Raw genomic sequence first — 21470 nt, forward strand, 5'->3', positions numbered from 1 at the left:
TGTGTGTGTGTGTGTTCAGAGCATGCGGGTAGGTGTGTACCTTGCACTATTTTGCAGCAATACTTACTGCAACAGAGCCTGTGCTCATTGCCTTCCATTAACATGCATTGCTATGGTTCTTGTAGACACACTACATTTCCAGCATTTTACGAAATAACAGCACAATATTACCTCCTTCTTCAGTCACATTAAAGGAGTCGTAGTTGACATCGTATTTGGATCTTAATTCTGAGACCACATTCCAATTTGCATCCTGGACCTCAGACAGAGATAGGTCATCGCCATTGATTTCGTAGCCAATGATTATACTTCCTTTCCTATCATTGTGGGGTAAAAATATTATTTTATTTATTTTGAATGTTTAATGACGTAAAGCATGCACCAACTCTTTAAAGCAAACTAGCATGCAAGAAAGTTTACTTTCTTTCTCGCCAGCACAGTCAATAAAACATGTTTGTTAAAAGTGCTTGCTAGAGATAACTTTGCTTCTAATCCCCATTTGTGAGCGCCATCCAGAAAGACTTCCATAGAGATCTGATGACACATTTTGACAGCTCCTGGTACAACTAGAGACTTTGGACGGTTTAAGATTACTTCCCTGAGATCACCTGTCAAAAAACCATTTAAATGTTTGGGACGAGGCTGTGTAAGGGGCATTCCACCTCTTGTGTGAATTGAGCTCTGAATATATGTCTATGTGGAAAATGAGAGAGACTTTACTTTGGCCTACTCAAGCCAAGACTCCTACAAGGATGGTCAAACCCTGATTCTAGTCTTGTTTAAAAACTCATGAAACCACTAGTGTTGACCTGGCATCCGTGGCGTGGTTTTCCCTAACCTTTTGCCTTCAGACCTCCTATTTTTGCTGACTTCTTTTTTGCTGGCCTTAGGATTCTGCACACTTTACCACTGCTAACCAGTGCTAAAGTGCTTGTGCTCTATCCCTAAAACACGGTAACATTGGCATATACGCAATGGCATGTTGAATTTAAATATAAGTCCCTAGTAAAGTTCACTACATGTGCCTAGGGCTTGTAAATTAAATGCTATAAGTGAACCTGCAGCACTGATTGTGACACCCACTTAAGTAGCTCATGTCTCAGGCCTGCCATTGCAGAGCCTGTGTGTGCAGTTTAAACGACCGTGCAAGTTAAACCTCTCGCCAGGCCCAAACCTTTCTTTTTAATACATTTAAGTCACTCCTAGGGCAGGCCCTGGACAGCCCGAAGGCAGGGTTCAATGTATTTAAAATGTTGGACATGTACATGTAAGATTTTACATGTCCTGGTAGTGAAAAACATTTAAATTTGTTTTTCACTATGCAAGGCCTATCTTTCCCATGGGTTAACAATGGAGTTACCTTATTACATTTTATAAATGTAATTCACATTCTGGCAGAGATAAACCTTTAGAGTTTGGTGTCTCTGGAATCACAAATTAAAATCACAACTTATTGGTGAAGTCAGATTTTAAATTGCAATTCTGAGAATGCCACTTTTAGAAAGTTTCCATTTTCTTACTTTAGCTACTTGGTACCTGCTGCCTGTCTCTGATTGCATGTCTGTGTTGGGTGACAGTTGGGCTTTATGTATTCCCTGTCCTGATGGGCCATCCTGGGCAGGATGGGAGGGGGGAGCTGGACACAGCCTCACACTTACACCTGAATAGGCTATGTCCTGTCCCCACACAAAGGGCTGCATAACCCCCTGTAGTGAGTCTGGAGCCATTTATTTAAAATATGCCAATTGTGGATAAGCCAATGTTACCATGTTTTAGGGATAGAGCAAATGCACTTTAGCACTGGTCAGCAGTGGTAAAGTGCTAAGAATCCTAAAGCCAACAAAAACAATTCAGCAAAAAGGGGAGGAAGAAGGCAAAATGTTTAGTGGTGACCCTGCAGAAAGGCCATTTCAAAACACCTGTCTAACTGTGGTTGTGTTTTCCCCTACAAGAATGGAGTTTGAGCTGGCCAACATAAAATCTGACTCTGAGGCCCAGCTCAAAGAGTTTTGTAAAAAAAGGGGACTTCTAGCAAAGAGCACCAATAGGAAGGTGGAGCTATAAAAGGCAGTGGGAGCCTGGGAAGAAGTCCACCAGTCACTGGCTACAGCAATAGAGGATGGAATGTACAGTGAAGGAGAGGATTTATACCAGTTCTGCAGGGGAAGAGCCTAGAGAGGACCTTCCTGTGGTTTATCCTGCAGTTGAAGGGATAACATGATCCCACAATTGGCAATGGCTCTCATGCAGAGGGCAGTGTTTATTCCAGGGACCTGAGCTCAGAGGAACAGGAGGGAGAAAAGGAGGCTCAAGCTAGAGCTAGCCAGATTGGAGCTGGAGAAAGAGTAAAAGAAATTAGCCATGGAGGAGAGAATTACTTTGGAGCGTTTGGCCCATGAGAGGAGCCTTAAGGAGCTGGACATCAAGGCCAGACCGGCAGAGTCTGGCAGTGATGGTGGCAGCATTTCTTCAGTGCCCTCTGGAGACAAGAGGGTCCACATTACTAAAGGTCTGGTGCCTGACTTTGTTGTGGGAGACAATATTGATAGGTCGTTCGAGGCTTATAAGATTGCCTTGCAGATGCACAAGATTCCTCTGAGGGGGATTGGGGGCTAGTCTGTGGAGGCATATCCCTAGTGAAAGGAGGGACACTCTACTGGCCCTAAAGATTGAGGACAGAATGAGGTATCCCCCATGAAAGAAGCATGTCCAGAAAATATTGTTTAAGCCTGAAATTTTATAGGCAAATGTTCAGGGAGATCCAGAAACTGGCCCAACAGACCTGTGTGGATTCCATTTGCAAAGCACTGGACAGTTGGGTGAAGGGCAGTGAAGTAAAAGATTATCAGGGGCTGTATAATTTGATTGTAAAGGAGCACATGTTCAGTCTTTGTTTTGTAGATCTGGGCCAACACTTGACTGACAGTAAGCTCTCTGACCTAGGGAAGCTCGCTGAGGAGGTGGATCACCGGGTAGCACTAGGGTCCACACGAAGATATTTGTGGGGGATCACCACAAGGGAGGACAGGGTACTCAGCAGAAGAAGGATGGGGTGTCCCTTTTACAACCGATCCTCCACTGGTCACTAGTTAGTACACTCCTACTTGTCTTGAAAATGTCTTTTCTCTGGACTTTTTCATCGACTTCTCTTAAGGTTTTTGCATTTTGCTTCTTATCTTAGGCATCTCAAATACATTTTCCAGGAATAAACCATGACCAGTTAATTTAGACTGCAAGTGAGCAAAGAATTAGGTGAGAATATGTAAAAATATTTGAAAAAAAACCTTGACTGAGGAATTTTCTTTAATTTATACATTCCAATTTTATTATATTTATTTTAGCAGATTTATATAGCACATACATGATCCGATGGGTATCAGAACACTTTGCATAAGAACAGTTATAACTGCATCAAAGCAGTCTGCAGGTTTACACAAACACTGTCGGAATGTTAAAATATAAAAGCATATTAAGGTGAACATTTCCCTATTTACATGGTGAGATGAAGATCACAATCAGCTACAAAATCTACTAATAGAATTGCACTGAAGGAGAAGGAGGAAGCAGTAACAATCTACGTAACCCAGTTGTCAGGTTCCTGGTATGCAGATCCACTGTAAGTCCTTGCCATCCCTGAACTACTTTGTGAGTGAGAAAAGTATCTGCTTGTATTAGTGATCTGGGGAATGGAGGCAAAGAAACCCTGGACTAGAGTTCACTCTCAGACTGGACTCTGAGTAATATCAAAGACGTTACAGGTAGGTGTTTGGGAATTTGTTGCTCAGGATGGTGCATATAGCAGTAGTACAACCTAGACTCAGGCTTACTGGTTCTGGCTCTTGTTGTTGCTGTGATGCCCCCCTCCACATACCAGGAGAGGGTCCCTCAACCTCACTGCAAACCAGACCAAAAGGAACTGAGAAGACAAGAACAAGAAAGAGGATACCCAAAGATATCATAGAAAGGTATATAGATTATAGTAGGGAAGGAGGTAAAAACTGGGAACTCGAGGGAACCTAAAAGGGAAAAACACCTACTTAGGGACATAATAATGGGTGCAAACTAGTATGTTAAGGAGAGCCACAACAAATAGTGACACATTGCCAAGCATTGTCTCCATGTTTAATAGTCTATTAAATAAGGGCTCTGGCCCTTCTGCCCTGTGAGTGCCTTGAAACCATGAAGTGAGGAACAACCCGCATACTTGCAGAGAGTTAGTGGTCTAGTGTTCAGAATTTCACAGTTTCCACTGCCCCATTTTTCAGAGCCCCTAAACCTGACTCATCCTATGCCTGATCCATGTCTCTGTACCATGCCCCCAAGGAATTCCTTCCTGAGAAAAACAGGCTTCATCTGGCTTGAAGGGAACTGTTTATGGAATTTATTTAATAGATGGGGAGCTTTAACAGAGTCTGACGGTTCCGAAGATCTTTTGAACGCCACTCCATCCTATCAGATACAGAGCTGACCTCAAAGTCTTCAGGAATTCAAAATTGCCTCTTCCTCATATCTGGAAAAACCAGCAATCAAAACTGGGTGTGGAGAAGTCGCTTTGTCAGCGATAGTACCTTAATCAAGTAAACATTCCACACAGGATGAATTTGCCAGTGAGCAAAAAGAGACAAACAGTTAAAGTGCCTACCTTCCCTACATCAGGATAATGGGCCACAAAATAAGGTTTAGATTTTGGATGCTAAGCAGGCATTGTCAGGTGTTTTCTAGATAGCCATACTTTATTGCCCAATTTGTAGAAAGGGTGCTTTGCTCCAATGGATGTGCAAAGTGTATATTTGTTAGCTTTAGCTTGCATTGTGCATTGGCGAGCGCCATATGGTTGAAACAAATCTTCTGGATTAGCTCTGTCATAGAGAAGACTTTGGAAACTGAGATCTGAGCTGGCTACATTTGTGGATCAAATCCACAGGAATAATGAAAAGATCTATCCAGAAACCTATGCAAAGAGTAAGTTCTGCTAGTACAAACCATCATTACCAAGCATTTTGATGGTCCATCAAAAAACACCTCAAATATTACTCTATTGATTGATTTAGTTTTCGGTTTGTACATCAGTCTGGAGGTGGTAGCTGGTAGATTTGAAATATTTTGTTGCTACTCTTTTCATAATTTCTGTCCAAAGAAGAGCTGCAAACTGTCCTACTTTGTCAGTAATTATGAGACCATGTAACTAAAAAATATGGACCAAAAATATATAGTCTGTAGTTTGTGAGCAGAATAAAATGTCCCACTCTTGTGAAGTAAAGTACCACTATGAATAATGATGTATATTAATTTCTCAGTGAACTCTTGTTCCTATCTACATACAAAAAAAATGTCAAAAGGCTGCCGAAAGTATCAACTGACCAATTCACACACCTTTCTTCATCCCAGATGTCCTGCTGTAGGAGTCATAACGCCACTCCATTACTGTCTGTTGTATCTGCACCCCTGGTACATACAGTGCTTACCCTCAATACGACAAGTCTCTCTTGCAAGATATTTTATTATATTCCTTTTGCACCCACTTCTCTTTACAGTCTCAAAGTACTTTTTCTGCTTGAGTACATATCACTACCAGAAAACAAGGTTGTGTGATAGATGTCTCTATATCGTCAGTTTGACATCAAAGTGTACATGCTTTTCCAAACCTATTTCCTGGCCTGTAGGTGACTCAGGCCTTCATTAAGAGTGATCCATCTGGGAAGGCAATTATTACCGTACCCTTTGACATCCCTATATCACTGAGGTCGGAATCTAAATGATGTGATAATTATTGCCTATTCCAATTTTTTGCCCATAAAAAATCAGCCTGTATGAGGATTTATTGGGCTTTTCCAGTAAAATATGGCATGTTCAAACAAAAAAGTTACCTGGGGAAAATGATAAGGCATGTGCTAACTACTAACAAAATTATAATTCTGACTCCTGTGCAAACAGCAGTTGGAACAGAAAGCAGAAAAGAACAGGCCACTCATAACGAGGGCCTAAGTAGTCAACCTGTGAGAGAAATAAAGAGTACATCAAGTGTGTTGGGCATTGGCACATTAAAAAGAGGTAAAGTATTTGACGTTTTTATAGTCGGTCCTTATAATGAAGGCCTTGTTTTGGTAGAGTCTCCCTTATGGCTTTATTTATGGTCAAGAGCTCTCCATTATTCTGCTCCAGAGATGGTCCTTGACAAATATTCCACTGGACCCATGACTTGGGTCTTGGAATCACTTTGCAAAAGTACTTCTTGCATTTCAAAGGAGGAAGCATCAGTTTCAACCATGTGGCAAGGGAAACAAATGAATTGCAGTCTTTGCAATTCAATCCCATCATAATCAGGACAGTGTCAAAGTTAATAGGGTTCTAGACATCCAAAGTTATGTGGGTTACTTCCTCGCAAAAATGACCGATTACTGGAGACGTTGAGAATATAGGTAAAAACATTAACAGAATACCATATATTCAGCTTTTCAGGTGTAAATCAAGTACATTCCGATAATGTTGTAATCAAAGTTTGGCTAATGTGTTGGTTTAATTGCAAAGCTGCGTTGTTTGTACTTTCTGGTCTTGGGAGAGATCTGCTCCCAGCCAATGTGACCATTTTTTCACCCAGGCAGATAGATCATCATTACAATTAATAATATCCAAAGTGGATTTGGCTCCAGAACTGTGGTATACAGTTTGGGCAATCTACCTGCAAAACTGACACGTTTTCTAATTAAAAAGCTCTAATCTGGAGATAACTGCAAAAATATTTTGCAGTAATTTTATAATGTATAAAAATAGTGTAAAAAAATAGTGGTCTAGTGTTCTGAATTTCAGTTTTCACTACTGTACTCTCCAGAGTCTCCAAACCTGACTCATCCTACTTTAAATCCCATGTCCCTGGGGGGGCCTGGCCAAGATGGCGAACTAGCAGGACGTGTCTGCCGACGTTTCCCCGTCCCCAGTGGCCAAGACCCACCCAAATTACAGCATTAAAAATTACGCGGAGATACGATCTTGGTCCCTGGTGTGTCCCTGGAAGGGTGCAACAGGTGACAGGGCATCAGATCTGACAGCGCCAGCAAGGTCTTTCGTACTGAGGGACGGGCGAGAAAATGGCACATGGAGCCAGACAGGAAAGTCGCTCCGATTAATGGCCAGAGGGGAGGCCGTGGATCAAGCTAGAGAGCTGTGGATCCCCCGCTGACCACGGAGGTCCAGGCACACACAGAGGATCTCGAGAACCGCTCTTGGCAGAACAACATTCGGGTGAAGGGAGTACCTACCAACGAAGAAGGGTCAGATATAGTACAATACCTACAGGGGCTGTTCCGAGACATACTGGGGTCCCAGCAGACTTTGACATTTGCATATAGAGTAGGGCTAAGAAGACGAGCACCTGCGCCCCCACCGGATATACTAGCCTTTCTCCCAGACTTCACCCTCAAAAAACGTATTCTACAGGAGGCCAGGGCCAAGCAGCCGCTTATGTACATAGAATACCTGGTGGGGCTGTACCAGGATTTGACCTCCATTACTTTGCAAAAGAGGAGGGAGTTTAAAAGGGTGACCACGCATCTGAGAGAACAAGGGGTGGCCTACTCCTGGGGGCACCCGTTTCGATTGATCTTCAAATGGAATAGCAAACTCTACCAGATCATGTCCCTACATGTAGCTTGCAAGATTCTCGGCCTAGAGTACCAGAGCCCGGAGGATGCAACCAGTCGGGAACAGAGGCCAGCTAAAGAGAAATGGCAGAGAGTTGGACGGCGACGCTCACCTGAGAACAGACTCGGGCTGGACCCCACATCCATGGCACAGGAACGACAGGCGGCCCTAGAGTCGGTCCTCAAAGACACGGCAGCCCAGGCCAGCACATAATACTGGAGGGGCTGACATTTACACTACAGTTATGAAGAGCAGGGGGGGCAGCTGGGGGCAGGGAGACCGGGACCTATGGCTCACAATATGCTCCATACAATTCTTTTTTTCCAGGTGCCCGTGCCTTCGGGTCGCGAGCAACGGACAATCTCTGGGGGTTGGGGTTTCTAGGTTGGGGTTGGGGGAGTGGGGAACTGGTGTGCTGCGGGAAGGGACTGGGGAAAGGCAAAGACACGTAGTGTAGGGGCCGCAGAAGGCTTAAGCTCAGACCAGGGGCTGGGGATCCAACAAGCAACTCAGAAAGTTTCTACCAAGATCTTATGACACACTCCACACTGCAAGTAGTCACCCTGAATGTGAAGGGGCTTAACAACCCCATCAAGCGGAAATCCAGACTGTTATATCTAGAGAACCTCTGGGCCGACTTATTTCTCATTCAGGAGACTCATCTCCTTCCCAAAGACTGGCCTCGGCTGAGATCAAGGGCCTTCCCCCAACAATTCCTTTCCTCTACTACAGATAAGAAAGCGGGGGTAGCCATACTAATAACTAAGCGCTTCAATGGAAGGTGGCTGAATTCAATGGGCGCCTTTTGGCCTACAGGCTATGGATTGGAGACTCGTCCCTGGTGGTGGGATCCATCTATGCGCCTAATGCTGGGCAAGAGAAGTTTCTGACAGCGGCCCTGTCCAAGATCCTGAGTACGCCAGAGAGATGGGTGCTGGTGGGCAGGGATTTGAATTTAGTCATGGACACCACACTCGACAGGTCCAGCCATCGGTATGCACAAACGGGGGAGCTGTCTACGGCAGGGAAAAACTGGCTACAATCTAGAAGACTGGTAGACGTCTGGCGGGTAACTCATCCACACTCCTCTTGCTTCTCCTTCTATTCACACGCCCATCATACCTATGCCCGATTAGACTATTTCGTAGGCACGACGGAGCTGAATGGCTTAGTGAGTGAGGTGTACATTATCCTGGCAGCCCTCTCGGACCATGATGCGGTGATGGTGATGCTACGGGTGCCCCAGACACATAGGCAGAAAGGGGGATGGCACCTCCGGTAAAACTTGCTACACAGGGAGGGGATGAGGAAACATATCCAAAACTGCATTACAACTTATCTCGAAATCAACGACTCCCCCGAAATAACTTTGCCCACATTATGGGGGGCCCTTTTTAAAGCGATTATATGTGGGGAACTGATTGCCATCGCCGCAGCTGAAAATAGGGAATGCAAGGAAAAGAGGGAGCAGCTCAAGTGCTGGAGTTAGAAAGGGTACACAGTAGAACCGGTGCACCGAGAGTTTGCCACCAACTAAAGGCGGCAAGGCCCCAACTGACGGGACTTGATTTAGATAGGGCCGAGTATGCGGCACTCCTAATATATCAGGGGAACAGAGCAGGGCGTATGTTGTCAAATAAACTCAGGGCCAGGACCCAGCAAAACGAACGTTCAGTCTCTCCAGAACGCAGAGGGGAGGATGGTGAAAGGGGATGCCGAGATTGCGAGGACTTTTCAGGAGTTCTATTCAACCCTGTACCAAAGGGACACACACTCAGCTTCCAACAAGGATACATATCTACAGGGAGCAAAGACGACTGCACTGGCTAAGGAAAGGGCGGCTAAGGAAAGGGCAGAAGCCCTGGAAGCACCGATTCGGATAGAGGAAGTCATAGGGGCAATTTCCTGCCTCAAGCTTCTGAAATCGCCGGGCCCAGATGGCTTTTCAGCGGGTTTTTAAAAAAAAAATTGCCAACTGCTGGCCCCGGTCTTGACGCGGCTTTTTAATTCCCTCCAGATATGTTGGCGGCCTCCATAGTGGTCCTCTCCAAACCCGGGAAGGATAAAACCCGCTGTGGCTCCTATCGCCCGGTGTACCGCCTAAATGTAGATTTGAAGCTGTTCACGGGGGTTTCGGCAGCCTGGTTGGGCCCCATGATGCCTGTCATTCTCGAACCGGACCAGTCTGGTTTCATCCATAACCAACAGAGCAGCGATAACACCAAGCACATTCTGCACCTGGTAGACAAGGCGCATCGCATGAACATGGACGCCCTGCTGCTGTCCGTGGATGCCGAAAAGGCATTCGACCGGGTGGACTGGGATTTTTTTGACAAAACACTAGCTCACTTTGGTTTCGGAGGACGTTACAGAGCCTGGGTGATGAGCTGCTATAGCGCACCCACAGCGACAATTAGAGTGAACGGGATATCATCCCAGCCTTTTGAGATCCAGAGAGGAACGAGGCAAGGGTGCCCGTTATCACCTCTTCTCTTCGCGCTCTATATTGAGCCATTGGCACAGAAGATACGAGACAATCCCAACATCCTGGGCATTTTGGGGTGGGGGAGGCATACCGTGAGCCTTTACGCGGATGACATCATAGCGTCCCTAGAGAAGCCGGAGCGCTCGGTGCTGGCTTTCTTGTACGAGCTGGAATCATTCGGGCAGGTATCGGGTTTCCGGGTGAATGTTGGAAAGTCAATGATACTGAGATTGGATCGAGGTGGGGGCCCGCCGCGGGGCAACAAGGGCTCATACGCCGGTATACAGGTGACAAATACGATCCCATACCTGGGGCTTGAGTCGGCTTCGTCCGTATCCCAGACAGTCATGCTAAATTACTCCAAGCTCACTACTCAATCAAGTCACTAGGGAACTTCGGCAATGAAAACAACACAAATTATCACTGCTAGGACGGGTTGCAGCGATCAAAATGTCCATCCTCTCCAAAGCACTGTATTTTTTCCAGACGCAGTCAGTCTGACCCCCAGTGGGTACCATACACAAAATACAGCAGGAGATACAGCAGTTCGTATGGGACAGAGTGCGGCCTCGACTCCGGAGGGAACTATGCCATAGACAGCCCGACGAGGGAGGTCTGGGGATACCAAATATGCTGGAATACTTTTGAGCGGTGCAATTAAGGTACTTGGTAGAATGGAGTCGGCCGGAGTCGGAAAAAAGGTGGTTGTTCCAAGATAGGGCGCTAGCGAAACTCTCTCTGTGGAAAGTCAACTTCTTGAAGAGGTCAGATAGGCCACCGAATCTCCAGAGATCCCCTATTACGAATTCTCTACTGTGGGCTTGGAAGGGGGTGGCAGTTAGTCGACGTTTGACAACCTTTCCCTCCCCAATGACTTCTTTGTTTGATAAATGGGAGTCTACACCAGGAATGGATGAAAAGGCATTTGAGTCATGGAAGGGGACAGACTGCAAGGCAGCAGGACACTTATTTGTGGAGAAGTGTGGCTCAATGATTAGAGCAGCAGACCCTGATGCAGAGGTCTAGCCTGGGACCAGGGTTCAATTCCCCGCCTCGGCGGGTCTTGGGCTCAAAAATTCCACGGACCTGATAATTCTCGCCTCGGTGCCTATTCCAATCATGAAGTCCCACTCTGCAACTCTGGGCAATAGCTTGCTTAATCTCCACAACAGCCCCCACAACGCTAAGGATGCCTGGCCTCCACCTTGGGGGTGCCCAGGAGTGGACGCCTCACAGGGAAAGCCAGGATGGGTTCCACAGTGGTATTCGTACAAGCGCCTTGAGACCCTTGCAGGTGAGTAGTGCGCTATACAAGTATAAAATTTACAATTTATTTGACCTGGAGGGGATACTCCCATTTCCCGAGGTACGCCAAGTCTATAATCTGTCAGAGACGGAACGCTATCACTACCTCCAACTGCGACACTGGCTCCTTCAAGCGTAGGTACAGCCAAACGCGAGCAGGACATTACCAAAATATGAAAGGTGGCTGGTGATGAAAAATACGGACAAGCAAATGATCTCTGAATTGCACGACATGTTGCGACCACCCGCCCCACTACAACCTACGGCCGGGCAAAATAGATGGGCGAGGGAGCTGGGACGGGAGGTTACAGAGAAGGATTGGAGGGACATATATTATAGGGCCAATCATACGGCTTGCAATACCGCTAACAGGGAGGCCACAGTCAAGATTGCTATGTACTGGTACTTGACACCGGTACGATTAAATAAGGGAAACCCAGACCGTAGTCCAAAATGTTGACGAGGGTGCGGGGAAGAAGGGACGCTAGTGCACTTGCTATGGGAATGCCTGAAGCTGACAGAGTACTGGACCAAGACACTGGATGACGAGGGCAGACAATTTGAGACAGAAATACCACCGTTCCCGGTCTATGCGGTGCTGGGGTTGCATAATCCATTGACATAGCCCTTGAAATCTAAAAGGGGAAACAGATGGGACTTGCACTAGGGGTGGCAACACAAAACATCCTGACACACTGGGGGACACAGATGACACCGACATACACGGGATGGCTGCATAGATTGTGGTATATCCTCGGGATCGAGCAAATTCCTGCTTTTCTTACCAACTCCGCAGGGGGATCCCGAGAAACCTGGCAGCCATTACTGTCTTTATTAGCTACCGAAATGAACCAAATTACTTGCCCGAAATACCTTCGGCTTCTCCGACTCACGGACACAGAGGAGCCCCACAGGGATCTCTGAGGGGCAATTAGGAGGGGGTTTTCCTGGTCGGCCACTACAGAGAAAGGTCCTAAGCACATCAGTTCAGGGGTGGGAAAGGGGGGGGAGGGGTTGTTGTTTCTTTATTGCCTGATACTGATCCACACAGAACTTTGCAATGAGCCACAGCAAGAAACCAATCCAAAGATGTATCCTAGATGCAAGGGATGGTTCACACAGGGCCTACCAGCGCTAAATATAACTCCGGGGAGGGGGGTATTCGAGGCGGGAGGTACAAGCCTTTTTGATGTAAATATGGCTTTCTTACTGCTGATTGTTAATAAAAGCAAAGTTAAACATAAATTCCATGTCTCTGATGAAATGGAATCCTGACACCAGTCATGCATGTCTGGCAATCACTGAAAGCAGGAGTTCTAGCAGAGCAGTCATCTTTTCTTGCAACATGGCTGCTGTCATTTAAAATAGGATAGCATTCTGAGGGAATTGTTTAGGTTGCAGTCTAGCTGTTGAATAGGAAGCTGTAACGAGACAAGGTGGTCTCCGGGGGCCCAATTTCCAAGCATTGGCTCCTTCCTCTCTTCCTCAAATTCATCCACTCCCTATGCTGACCAATCACTCCACTGCTAACAGAGAAACTCCTCTTGTTGTGTTCTCACATGTTTGTGATGGTGCCCGGTACATGCAGACTGCCTCCAATGCTTACATTTTACCTGAAGAGGCTCTGGACATCCTCCCTTGTCCACAAAGATTGAACATGCAAACTTCATACCAAGGCTGGATCAGGAGCTGGATTGTCCTCCACTGTTTTCTTCGATGAAGAAATCATCACACCAGCCATGGCGATGTCATCCACTGCCATCATCACCATGGAAGTAAGCCAATATCACAAAACTGAAGCACCAGCCCTTGGGCAGCTCAGAACAGTGCACCACTCCCAAGTCAGCAAAGGGTTGCCTTGTTATTGTCTGTTTGTTTAGACACCTTTCTTAAAATTTAAATTTATTTATTATGTTTTGGCTCTCAAAGAGGGCCACATAAACATGTACAGACAAAGCAACACAGTCATCAAAAGTACAAAAATTATAAAAACATAGTATTCGAACCGTGATAGGTACACTGCAAGCCATCAGTCCCACAAGGCCGGGCCGGCACAATCTTCCAGAGAATTTAATAAATAGCTAAAAATCCTTTAAAAAAGTTAAAAACATAAGCACAGAACATTTCATTTGGTGGGCAATAAAGTGCATGAAGAAAATCTTGTAAAGTGACAATGCTGAGGCGTAGACAGATTACTTTAAGCCATCGCTTGCGCAAGCTACGTAACATAGGACAAATCAAAAGTACATGCATACAGTCCTGGTTATTTAATTTACATAGATTGCACAACGGTGAAGTGCCATGCCATTTGGACAGCAACACGTTAAGAGGGATTAAGTCATAACGTAATAAAAACCAAAACCTACGTATCCCATGTGGCAAGTTCCACAGGGCATACGGTTGGGGCTGTTTAAACCTATAGGAGGAGATCAGCGGCTCCACATTCCTTTTATCTCCAACTGTTTTTTTGTCGGATAGAAAACAATACTCCCACGAAGCCTCCTTAAGGACCTGCTTTAACTGCGTGGGAGAATAGGAGAAAAGAGCGCTTTCATCCAGTCTAAGGATTTTCACAGCCCCTCTAAAATTACTAACAAGTTTAGAGAACTCCTTAAAATTGCCCAAAAGTTCATTTTTGAGTAAAACTCGCAGGGTTCCTTCTCTCGCTCTGGCTAAGCTGGCTACCCACCTTATTAAGGCGCACAGCCCCTGAACCCAGGCACTCCTGAGTCCGAAATCCAGCCTGCAGGCAGCCAGTGGACAGGCATTGTTAAGAGTCGAGAGGGATCTTAGGAGTTTTCCCTCAGTCTTGTGGCAAAAGTCCCAATATTTTATCTCTATTATTTCTATACCATACAAGATGGTTGCGGGGATTTTAGCTCTAAATACTTCTAGAAGGCTAGAAAAATGTCTTTTCCCCGTTGCCAGGTATAGGGACTTTAACCCATTGCCATGGGCAAGAGCTTTGCGAGAGCAATGCTCTATATGAAGATTCTCGCTCATATTGGCCGAGAATATTTTCCCTAAAAAGGTATAACAAGTTACGACCTCCAATCTAAGCCCTCCAATAGCCCAACCAAAATTTGTCGAGCGGCATTTCTTCCTACCAGCAATACACATCACTTTACTTTTATTAATATTGATCTTCATATAATGCTCCCCAGCAAAGTCCTGAAGAGCCTGAAGCCGATTTGCCAGACCCACGGGAGTTAAGTCAAGCAATAACACATCATCGGCATACATCAGACAGGCTATTGGCACCCCTCCTATCAACGGTGCGATCCCCTCAGTATGGGACACAGCAGCAGGGAGGTCAATTGTGTATAGGGAAAACAGCAGGGGCGCCAATAAGCAGCCCTGTTTAAGGCCATTCTGAGATGGTATTTTGGCCGACAGCCCCCTTTCGCCCCCCATTAAGACCCTGCACCAGGTCTCAGTGTGCAGAGCCCGCACCAATTCCAGCAGGGGAGTAGGGACACCCAGCGTCGCCAATTTTCTCCACAGCGTTCCCCGATCTACTTTATCGAACGCTGTGGAGAAATCAATGAAGGCGGCGTATACAACACCCCCTCTCACCTGGACATATTTATCAGTAATAACCTGAAGGGCAGTCAGGTTGTCCAGAGTGCCATGTTCCCTTCGGAAGCCAGTCTGTTCCAACGGCAAGATGTTGCGCTCCTCGACCCAATCAGAAAGAGATCTCAGGAGACATTTCGCAAAGACCTTTCCGATGGAGTCGAGGAGCGCAATCATGCGATAGTTACTGGGGCTGTCCCTTGCTCCCTTTTTGAAGATAGGGACCAGAATGCTTCCTCTCCACGATGCAGGGACACATTTGGAAAGATGGCATGCCCTAAACAGGGGGTACAAGATTTTACTCCAGGTTGAAGGGTCTTGTTTTAGGACCGTCATCGGAAGCTCATCCGGTCCCATGGCCCCAGAGGATCGCATATTTTTTATAGCCAACTCGATTTCCTTCTCAGAGGGAAAGAAGACCGAGTCATCAGGGGCAGCGTACATGAAATTATCCACACCTGTGGTCCCGTTCCCTGCATATAATTCTCGGATATGAGAGGACCATAGATCTTCTGGTATAGCCATGGGAGTAGGGGAGTGGCGTGTGCCACATCCTTTCCCGATTATTGCCCAAAAATCTTTCATGTTGCCATAAGCAGCAGATTCCCTTAATTTAATCCATACTTCATCCTCCCTGTCCCTTTTAATTTTTTGCTTGAGTCTGCTTCTCTTTCTTTTTAACCTAGCGATATCTTTCCCACGTTCCGGTACCCTTTCGACGTACTGTGCACGGATTAGTTTGTTTAATTCCCTATTCAGGTTACGGAGAGTCAGAGGAACTACCTCTCCTTTTTTTTTCCTAAGGGGGACAGTTTTTTTAGCATTCAATAAAATCTTTACCATGAATTCCTCAAAACAAACTATTTCATTTCCGTTCCACTCTTCTATTTCCCTAAGGGTATCGGTCAGTAGCTCCTGCACCCCATTAATGGCAGCATTATTCCAGAAGCATCTTCCAGATGTCGAGTGGAAGGTAGCCTCCCTGCCATTTAGCGACCAGGATGCCGTATTCATAGATTTTAACGAAATTGATAGTAACAATATACTGTGGTCGCTCAGAGTCGTGGGTGTAATCTTTAAGTCAAGAATCTGGGGAAACATACTGTAGCTGGCGATAGCATAGTCCAAAATTGATGACCCAAAGGGGGATTTGTGGGTATAATTTGCGGGGACGTCAGATGGAAATCTCCCATTTAAGATAATACCATCCCCGATCGCTAGTTCTTTTAACAAGATCTTCCCCCTTTTATTTGTCCTTAAGTTTTCAGGGAAGAGCGTCTGGGGGATGCAATGTGCTTCCTCCTTAGCTTTATCCCTGAAGAGTTTTAGACTAGCGTTTGAAACTTTACAATTCAAATCACCGATAAGCAAGATTACAGGAAAGGGAGGTGAATTTTTTATCTTATCCATATACTGGAGAACCCGCTGCAATTTATCATTAAAACATTCCTCAGGCGGAATATACACATTGAAAATTACCATGGGGTATTTTACATTGTCATGGAACATATTTTCTAATGTTATTGTGTGGAAAAGTCTACTGGTGTCAATATAATGGGAAAATCTCCATTGAAACTTATTTGACAGTAAACAGGCGAGCCCCCCCCTAGCATGCCCTTTCTTAGAGGGCGCAGCCGGAACTTCCAAAACATAAAAATCTTTTAAAGGCGTTAACCTATCTATGCACCATGTTTCCTGGATGCACAATATATCAGCCTCCAGAGTGGATAAAAAGGTCATTTTCTCCGGGCTGCTATGGAATCCGGCCGCGTTCCAGGAGATTATGTTTAAGGCTGGGTTAAAGATGGAGGAACAATTTGGGTTTATCCTTATTTTTTGTTGATAATGCACTATGGAGCCAATTCCACCGGTTATTGTCATCATTGAGTGTGGAATTCTCAACTAGTGGGAGAGGCTTCACGTGCGATACTGAGCGTTTTCCCCTGGAAACCCAAATTTTCAGGTCTCTCAGAGGAGAGGTTACCCCGTTTTGCTCACCACCCCTCAACCCCTGCTTATCGAAAGAGTTTGGCTTGCCTGGGGTAGAGATAGGTAGAATATCAATACCTAAGCGTTGAAAATTTTCAGCCTGTTCTAGTATCAAATTTGTTATGATAGGGGAATAAAATTTCACCCGAATACTCAAAACCCGACTTCCACCCAACAGAGTCACCAGTTCAATGTCTCTAGACTGAATGTGGTAGAGACATTCAACCTCACTGAAACGCTTGAGAAGCCAGGCTCTATTTAATAAGAGGTCGGTATCAAATAATGGAACAAAATCTAGTACACGCACATCCACAGGGGCCTTTGACGTACTTACAGGCCGGGCCGGAGGGCGAGAATTTTCAGAGTCAGTTGTTAGCACAAAGGGGGGGGCCAAAGGGTTTAAAATCCCAGATGGATAAGAAATTGGTCCTCCAAGTGCACTCCGGGAAGGAGAGCCTGGGAGAGAGCCCCCAATTTGTGGTAAATCTTCCTGGGAAGGCACGCTGCCTTGTTCATTTTCCTCCTCCACTAAGGTTGAAGAGGTTAAATTCACATCCATGTCCACTTTTAAGGAAGTAGATAAGGATTCCCCATTCCTTATTTCATTCTCCCTTGTCTCTGTGCATTTTTGGAAAATGAGCCTCCGTTGCTTCTTCTTTCTATACTTTCGAATTGGTTTCCTCTTACTGGCTTTGGTACTTTTTTGTTTACCATATTTTCTCTTTTCTTCATTGAACTCAGATTTGTCGGCCAGGAGGTCTTTTCCGCCATCCGGGACAAAGATAGGAAATAATTCCTGAACCGTTTTAGGGCCTGGCAAGACTTTATCCTCCTCCTCTATCTCCAGGACTATATTCTTGATACAGTTAGAGGCTGCAGTATGAGGCATCTCCTTATGAGGGACCATAGAAGACTCTTCATTTTTCCTAACTAGTTCGCTTCTAATGGCTTTGAATTTCCCCTCAGATACAGATTGTTCAGACTTAGGAGGAGAGGCCTTACTCGCATCCGGCACTTTCTGCAGCAATAACTTTAGGATCTGGGTAACTGATTCAAGGATACAGTCCGAGCTGCCAACAAATTTCCCTAGAAGTAGCAAAATTGAAGCAAGGAGTTGTTCCAGCGCGATCATGGACTCAGAGATCGGCTTTTCTCGTGCTTCCGCAGTGCAAATATTATCCAGGAGATTGAGGTCGGGGCTCTTGGAGGAGTTTAGCAAGTCAGATATTTCATATCTATTTAGCGACGGGGTGCTACTATACAGCATTAACCCTGATGGGGTGGCTCCCCCCTGAACTTTAAATTGCTCCAGAGATTCCACTTTAGCAGGGCTTACGTAGCGTCCCCATAGTTCCAAATCAATGGATAGTGCAGACAGGTCATCCCCCGGCCTGTCATTCATGGGTAACTGAGGGATCGATGGTATGTGCACTGGCTCACTTATAATCGTCAGCTTCCCGTCTGTAGGGTCCCGAAAGGGAGACCCTCCTACCATAGTTTGGGGGGCTCCCTGCTGGACCTGGGGAGATCGGGGCACAGAGGTAGTTGGTACGTGTACTTCCAGGGCTTTAGTATCTGGATTATGTAGAGTCGCACATTTAGGTTTTTTTATGCCAGATAGATCCCAGAGATCAGATAACTGACATTGTCCTTTCAAAGGTGGGTTATTTACTGACTTGTTTCTTGTGCGGATGGTAGTTAATTTCCGGGCAGGTTTTTCTCCCACTACCCTTCCTGATCGTAAAGTTTTAGACATTTTCCACAGTAATAAAAAAGAAATATAGCAATATAAAACGTATAAAAGTCTGGAATTGAGTCAGTCCCCGGCAAAGCAGGTAGGACCAGGGTGCAGTATAGCTATCACAGTACTTGCATCAAGTTACCCTTCTACTCAAGTGGGCACGAATGCAAACAAGTATTTACAATGTATACAAATGAGAAATAAGGGACCAGGCCCAGCCCGGCCTACCTCGGTCACTGAGGGCCACAGAGGGCCCGCCCTTTGCCCGGGCTTAGCCCGGCGCCGCCCGCGCGCGGTCCCGCGATGCGGTGTCAGCCTTCGTGTTTTAAGCGCCTCCAGGCGCGAAACCGCGTTCGGCGGCTTCCGGGTCCGCCGCTAGGGCCACTGGGTAATGTAGTTCGTGCTGGGCTCCACACAGGCCAGGACGGCAGCAGCAGGACAGGGAGCACAGTGCTCCAGCACACCCAGAGAGCAGCAAAGTCACAAGCAGCGGTAAGCACGGCAGTGCAGGCTCTAGGAAAAGATCACCCGCTCTGTCAGTGACAGCCTTCGTGTTTTAAGCGCCTCCAGGCGCGAAACCGCGTTCGGCGGCTTCCGGGTCCTTTCTTAAGAATGCAACAAAATCTGCTTTTCATGATGTTACCTTTCTGCAAATGAGCTACTAATGTTAGCACTTCAACCTATTATTTTTGCACATGGAGACTTTAACATCTGGGCCGATATCCTTACCATCCACTAGCACGGTGCTGGAGGCATTTGTAGCCATAGGCCCAGAATGACGGAACTCTCCCATAAAGCAGGTAACATCTTAGACCAAATGTGTTCCTCTGGCCAATTAATTGTTACTGTGAAACCTCTTCCTGGCCAATGGTCTAACCATGTAGCAATATTGTTTGTTCAGCAGTCTGTCACTCCTACTCTGACCAGTCAATCTTCTCCAGTTTGTTCACAGACATGTCTAAAGCATTCTCTCTTTTGAATTACCTTCTAGTTGAGCAACGTACCATTGCCTGCTATATTAAGTTCAGGAAGGCCTTGAAAACCTGGCTCTTCCAGCTCTAATTGACTTATCACAATCTTTAGACTCTGAGTCTAGTGCCAGGATGCTCTCAGGCATGAGCACACTTTATAAAAACAAACAGAAATAGAAATCCAGGACTTTCAAGGACTTTTCCATCGCTTTCTTCATTACTGACACTAGGCTAAAGTCCTACATCAGGTAAATCCCTACCTGCTTCTTCTTCTTTTCTGGAGTGGCTTCTGAAAATCCTTATCCAGTCCTCGATAACTTAGCTCCACTTTATGTTTTAGTGAGCATGGATGCACTTGGTGTTGCCAACCAAATCTGGTTCCACTGTTGTACACGGCTTAAGGTATCTTTGTGTTCTGTCCCTTTTTTAAGAATGTGTTGGACTTGGCCCTTTTTGCAGGGTCATCCCTGAACTTTTTGCCTTCCGCCTGTATTTTGTCTGACCTGTTTTTGTTGGTTTAATGACTGCTGATCAGTGCTAAAGTGCATATGCTCTCCCTATGGTAGATTGATATATGGATTAGGGATTCCATGATTGGCTGATTTGGTTTACTTGTCAGACCCTAGTACAGTGCACTGAGTGTGTCCTGGGCTTGTAGATCAAATGCTGCTGGTGGGCTTGCAGCACTAGTTGTGCCACCCACAGAAGCAGCCTGTAAAAGTGTGTCTTTTCTGCACATTAGTCACCCCTATGGTAGGCCCAAGGGCAGGGTGCATTGTAGGTAAAAGGTAGGACAAGCCCTGATGCTACCTGTTACCCATAGGCTAGAATTGGCAGTTTGATTATTACATTTTATAATCCTAACTGACTCAGGGAACTACGTAGAAATTCGAGTTGAGTATGCCTGAACTCAGAATGATAAAATGCATCTTTTAGTGAAGTTGATTTTAACATTCTGTGTTTGAAAATACCACTTTTAGAAAGTAGGTATTTTCTTGTCTAACCATCTGCCTCTGCTAGGTTGTGTATTCCTTGTCTGGAGTTTGAGTGACAGGGGCTGGGGGATTCCAGGAGACAGGGTGGGTCAGCACAGGGCTGAATAGAGAGATCAGCATGTAGATGGGTGGGAGGAGTTGCACCTGGGACCTGAATAGGGCTGTGCCTTCCCTCCACAATGCTGGCTCCACCTCCTGTGGTGCGTCTGATGTCACTGCCCTGCACTGTGAGAGGAAAGAAGGAGTCATGTCAACAAAGTGCTCCAAGACTGACCAGAACTGGTTTGGACTAGGTAAAGGCCTCTCTGCCTTCAGAAAACAAAGAGAAACTGAGTATAAATATTGGGACCCAAACCCAAGAACTTTAGATCACTTTGGGAAACAAGAAGAAACCTTTGCTGAGGAGAGGAACCAGAGAGACTGACAAGTGACTATCCCTAAGCTGAAGTGCTGCTTGGGGGATTGGTCTGCAGTGGTTGCCTAAACTGCCAAAGAAAGGAGCGAGGAACTTTGTGTGTACTTTCATCAACTTGTAAAGGATCTCCAAGGCCTTGAGAGAGAGCTTGCCTCCTGCTGAAGTCTCAGGGACAACAGACTTCACCCACCAGCTCCCCAAGAGTTCTTTTGTAAGTGCCTGCTGTTGTGCGAGGCTTTCTGAAGGACTGCGTGTCGCAAAGAGCTGGAAGAGCGACTCACGAAGAAGAAGCGTGTCGCCGCCACTGTCATCGCATCGCCGAAGAGGATCGACATCGCATCAGACGCCGCCGCAT

At 46.0% G+C, this 21470-nt stretch overlaps 1 protein-coding gene across 1 annotated transcript in view; it reads right to left on the bottom strand.

Annotated features, from left to right (window-relative positions):
- LOC146816683 (adhesion G protein-coupled receptor F1-like) overlaps positions 1-21470 on the bottom strand; it is a 512362-nt gene that overhangs the window by 265209 nt on the left and 225683 nt on the right. Inside the window, exon 9 of the mRNA XM_085610576.1 lies at positions 172-317. Within this exon, the coding sequence (XP_085466702.1) occupies positions 172-317 (146 nt within the window). The remainder of the gene's footprint in view (positions 1-171; positions 318-21470) is intronic.

This window comes from Triturus cristatus, chromosome 6 (genome assembly GCF_964204655.1).
Source record: "Triturus cristatus chromosome 6, aTriCri1.1, whole genome shotgun sequence".
NCBI classification, from domain to species: domain Eukaryota; kingdom Metazoa; phylum Chordata; class Amphibia; order Caudata; family Salamandridae; genus Triturus; species Triturus cristatus.